This window comes from Poromitra crassiceps (assembly GCF_964638095.1).
Source record: "Poromitra crassiceps genome assembly, chromosome: 1".
In the NCBI taxonomy this organism is placed as follows: Eukaryota; Metazoa; Chordata; class Actinopteri; order Beryciformes; family Melamphaidae; genus Poromitra; species Poromitra crassiceps.
In genome coordinates this window covers 106421806-106426717 of record NC_139623.1, presented here as the reverse complement: position 1 = coordinate 106426717, position 4912 = coordinate 106421806, and the positions used below count along the sequence as shown (strand labels likewise).

General features: G+C 44.9%; 1 protein-coding gene across 1 annotated transcript; it reads right to left on the bottom strand.

Annotated features, from left to right (window-relative positions):
* Positions 1-334: 334 nt before the first annotated feature.
* On the bottom strand, positions 335-3574 carry LOC310788833 (leucine-rich repeat neuronal protein 4). Its single transcript, XM_083650407.1, has 2 exons — positions 3513-3574; positions 335-1744 (listed from the first exon to the last, which is right to left on the bottom strand). Exon 2 carries the CDS (start codon positions 1737-1739, stop codon positions 1017-1019), a length of 723 nt encoding a protein of 240 aa, XP_083506533.1. The 5' UTR covers positions 1740-1744; positions 3513-3574; the 3' UTR covers positions 335-1016.
* Positions 3575-4912: the final 1338 nt, after the last annotated feature.

Below are 4912 nucleotides of genomic sequence, written 5' to 3'. Positions count from 1 at the left end.
CCCCTCTTACCCTGGTGAGGTTTAGCCTATAGGCCTACTCTCAGCCTGGTATCCAGCTCTATGAATTGCAGTTTTCAGTGTTCTTGGAATTTCAGCTGAAAAGCTGTGTCTCTGGCATTCCTGATCCCTATAGCCTATAGTTCATACTATTATCAATTTCAAGATTCATTTTTTGTTGTTAAAGAATATAACTATCCAATGGACCTGTGTCCATTGGTAGGCCTATACTTCTGATTTTGATCAGTTTCATTTGGTCAGTCATCTTGTATTAATCATATAGCTTACACAGCTTATGATGGATTTCTGATGAAAGAGATATGATTTGACAACACAGAATAATTAAATACTTTAATAAACAAACAAAAGTGTGCATGATAAATAAATGGCTTCAGCATGTCCTGCACTTCCTTGATTCACCTTGAAATGCTTAAATTGGACTACACCCCAACTGTGTAGGTTAGGTCTCAACTGCATTGAACTCTGAGTCAGACGTCTGTTTATGTCAGATGTTGAACAAGGACTTTGCCTTCTAGATAATCAGTAAAATGCATAAGCTCTGAAGTGACCTCACAGGGGCGTGTCTAAGGGGTGGCCAGGGGTGTCACTGGCCACCCCTCAAATCTGATTGTCCACCCCAGGTGCCACCCAGGTGCCACCCCCAAATCCAGAGTTATGACTGGCTGCCAGCCATGTTAGAGACGGGACCATCAAGCCAATTCATTTCTTTTTCCAAAACTCTGCTTCTTGAAGGGCCAAATGTGAAAAATGTATTTAATTTCTGAGATTAATCTCAGATTTCTGAGAATAAAGTCAGAATTCTGAGTTTAAAGTCAGAATTCTGACTTGGAATTCAGAATTCTGACTTGGAATTCAGAATTCTGACTCGGAATTCAGAATTCTGACCTGGGACTTGTCTACATCCTTCCTAATGCGGCACGCAGTGCCGCCCTTGCTTGAGTTTCTGCCCCACCTCGGCGACCCCAGTCAAAGTGTCCTGGACACGCACTGACCGCATGTTATCTCAGGCTCTCGAGCTCAGTCCTTGGTGTCTCTTCTGTGTCCCGTGTGGAGATGCGGGCCCCTGCCTTCCGCCGCACCCTGTGCCTCCACAGCAGCACGGCCAGGGAGAGGAGCAGGAGGAAGCCCAGCGCCCCTCCGATGAGCCCGGCTTTCAGAGACACGCTGCTGCCTTCGGGCGTGTACATCTTGCAGGACCCTGGCCCAGGCTCGCTGGCTCCGGCATTGTTCCACGCCACCACGCACACCTGCACGGCGTCATCTATCCGGCCCACCACGAATTTCCTCTGCCCCTCCGAGAAATCCCGCACTTCTCCCCCTACCGTCACTCTGTAAGCTGTCACTTCCGAATAAGGCGCGCACCACCGTACCACCACCTCGGACCCTTCCCGGGACACTTTTTTGAGGGTGGGGGCCAGTGGGGGCACCTTGCCTAAGGTGATCCCGGGACAGAAGCATCCGGTGAGGGCCATCAGCTCGGCGCAGGGGCGCTGACTCTCCCGACAGGCATCGTAGTCACACTTCTGAGGCTTGCTGTCAGTCTGGGGGGCTCGGCCGGGGGACCGGGTGGTGGTGACTGTATCATAAAGCACGTCATAGTCCTCAGTGGCTGCGTTCTCAGAGCCGCGCGGCCTCACAGTTGCCAAGGAAGCGTATCCTTTGATTAGCAGCAAGGAGACGAGCACCAGGGGAAGAGCGAGGTTGCTGCTGGCAGCCATCATGGCATCTGGGGAGCAGAGGGAATCATATTCCATATGAGAGTATTGGAAACTTTGTTTTTGCATAGCAGTGGAAATATTTCAGTTTGACGAGTAGCCTACTGTAGGCTATTAGCCCCTTGGGTCTCTCCAGCTGCACAGTAGCCTACATAGAGTCAGTTTCTGTTTTTCTGTCATCAGAATCAGAATCAGAATCCGCTTTATTGGCCAAGTATGTACACATAGAAGGAAATTGGCTCCGGTTCGCTTAACTCTCAATGTACTCTCACACAAAAGAAAAATAATGCTCAGGCTAAAACAAACATGAATCACAAAGGAACATTAACTACTATACAGTTCAATAAAAACAATACGTGTATGAAAGAGCATCTATTTTGAAAGTGTGTGTATGAAAGGGATATTTGTACAATATATATGGATATATACAGTTATTGATATAGGCAGTTATTAATACAGTTCTTTACGTGTAAAATAATAGAAATAAGCTACATGTATAAACAATTCGGTCAGGAATTGCACCGTTATTTATGTGTATAAATAAGCTCTTGTTGGGTCTAAAATAAAGAGCTGTCTTCTACCTGCTCTGTATGTAAAGCACCTTGAAATAACTCTTGTGGCACTATATAAATATACAATTGATTGATTGATTGATTCATTCATTCATTACACAGCCTTTCTCCTGCCCTGATGCTGTCGAGATTAGGCCAGTGGTTCTCAATGTGAGGTCTGGGGACCACAAGGGGTCCTTGAATGGGTCCAAGGGGGCCCCCAGAAAATCCACATCATTTACAAGAAGTTAATCGTTAAGTTAAGACGATTAGAGAAGGTAGAAGAATGACTGTTTTGGGTGTAATTTCACTGTTATCTCAATACAGATAGTGATGAGATTCTGCACAAATCTAATAATAAAAAAATATTCTTAGATTTGGGTCCAAGAGACATTTAATCTCAGTCCATGGCTCTCATGTGGACTACATTAGTGTCCTTGATATGAAAAGGGTTGAGATAATCACTGCATAGAATCAGAATCAGAATCAGAGGCTATATGAGTGCAATGGGAAAGTGTGGGGAATGGAACAAATGGTTTCAGGACAAGCCAGCTTCAGCTGGAAAATGAAAAACTAAAGTGCTACTGTTGATACAAAACTTTCACTGTTGTCTAAGAGCAAGAACACAATGGATTCAGTCTTGTGGCTGAATGACAAAAAAAAAAGAAATCTGGACATTAGATCAGTGGAAAATGGCATGTTTATTAATGATTCATGGCCAACCAAATGTTTATTCCAGCTTGTATAGCCTCGATATAGCTGCCCCAAATAATCCTCGTTTTGTTAAGCTTTTGGAGGTGCTTGAGTAGAAATCAACATTCCAGACGGTATTGCACAAGAGTCTCCTCTGCATGGCTACACACCCCAGATACAGCGCAGCCCTGTCAGCTGGATCCAGTTACAGGAAAGCTGTCTCTGCCATTTCCACAAGAATCCACAAAAACATACCTGAAATCTGTTCCAGGGTGTAAATGCATACAGAGGACAACTTGGAAACACTGTAGCGCAAACCCATTCAAATCTCTTAGCAGAAGTCAAAGTTTACCCACAAGAGCAAGAAGAAATAAAAAAGATTGCCACAGCTAGAATCACTCCGTAGAGTGAATATGTAGAGTAGTGGAAAAGTAGAGTGAATATGTATATAGAGTAGTGGAAAAGTAGAGTGAATATAGAGTAGTGGAAAAGTACAGTGAATATGTATATAGAGTAGTGGAAAAATTTAACTCACCTGTTGCTTCTGATAGTTAATAATCTTCTTCCTCAAACTCTTATCTCCTTTCTCTCTCTGTCTGTTTTTCTTCCACTTGCTCCCTCTCTCGGTCTCTCCCTCTTTATATGCTTTTTTGTATCCTCTCCCCAACAATCACCTCCTTCTTTCTGCCCTCCCCCCTCTCTCTCTCCCTTATTCCCGACCCTTCCCTCCTCCCAGTTCCATAGTAGTGAGTGAGTGTGCTACTAGTTATCTCATTATTCCAATATGTGAACAGGTCATCTGCTGTGAACCGCATACATTCTTAGTGCATTCCTCTGCACTGTGCAGGTTTATCAGAGCATGGCTCACTTGCTAATGAGCACTTGTTTGCCTTTTAGGGATGAGGACAAGTGAATAAGCACTTTTCGCTTTGATTCAGAGCTTGTCATCGTAGACCGACACAATGACTCAGTGACTGCTGTATCTTCTGACCCACCTAACCTTTCACCTACATAAACTGCATGACTTGGCTGTGAAGACTGCCCATTGCTAGTCTCTCCCCAGACTCAAATATTACGTTGAATCGCTGCGCTCCGCATACTACATAAATTAGTCTGTGCCACTTCACAGCCACTGCTGGTTTTTGAAGGCGGGTTGAAATTTGAATGAGTGACAGGTCGTAGCACCGATGAGAGAGCGGTTCGAAAAATGGGCTGCGCCTCCCGCGTCGTCTGATCGCAAAGTCGTTACTGATTGGGGAGGACTGAATCCACCACTGGCCAATCACTGGTCAAGTGAACGGTTCCCTCCCATAACCAGCCCTCTGAGGGAAAGTGTCCCAGACCGAGAGAGATCTCTGCAGCATGCAGTAACGTAGTGTATCAGCGTAAGAACTCTCATGGGTCTGGCGTTGAGACTAGCACATTGCCGACATTTTAAGAGACTGTTGTGCAGGAGTTGACCAAAGACCGGAAATCAACCTGACTGGATTTGCCCGGCAGGGACTGATTTGTAATTATGTGCCACTGGTGTTTGTGAATAGTGGGATGGTGGAGAAAAACATCAAATAAAAGGAAAATGTCAAAAAAATGTTAAACAAACAAACAAATGCCACATTCTAATCTATATATCAACATCATCACTACAGGAAAGCAATATCCAAAACTGGAAGACAAGAGCCAAACTGAAAGACATTTTGTTGAGTTGTGTGACACAAGATGTTTGGCCATCACCCAACTTGTGGTGATATTGTGGTGTGCAGATATGCGGAAAACTCCCAAAGCGGTGACTTCATATCCAACAGGACATTCAGAACTCAGTATGCAAGAAGCTCTCATCAGATTTAGCTGCGATGTTTGTGTTGAGATCAGGAGGCTGGAGGAGTGAGCGAAGCAGCTTGGCTGGCACTGCTGCTCTCATGTGAGCGGGTCAACGGC

Bases quoted from the DNA above. Each gene is read 5' to 3' on its own strand.
- LOC310788833 (XM_083650407.1), bottom strand. From the start codon at position 1,739: ATGATGGCTGCCAGCAGCAACCTCGCTCTTCCCCTGGTGCTCGTCTCC.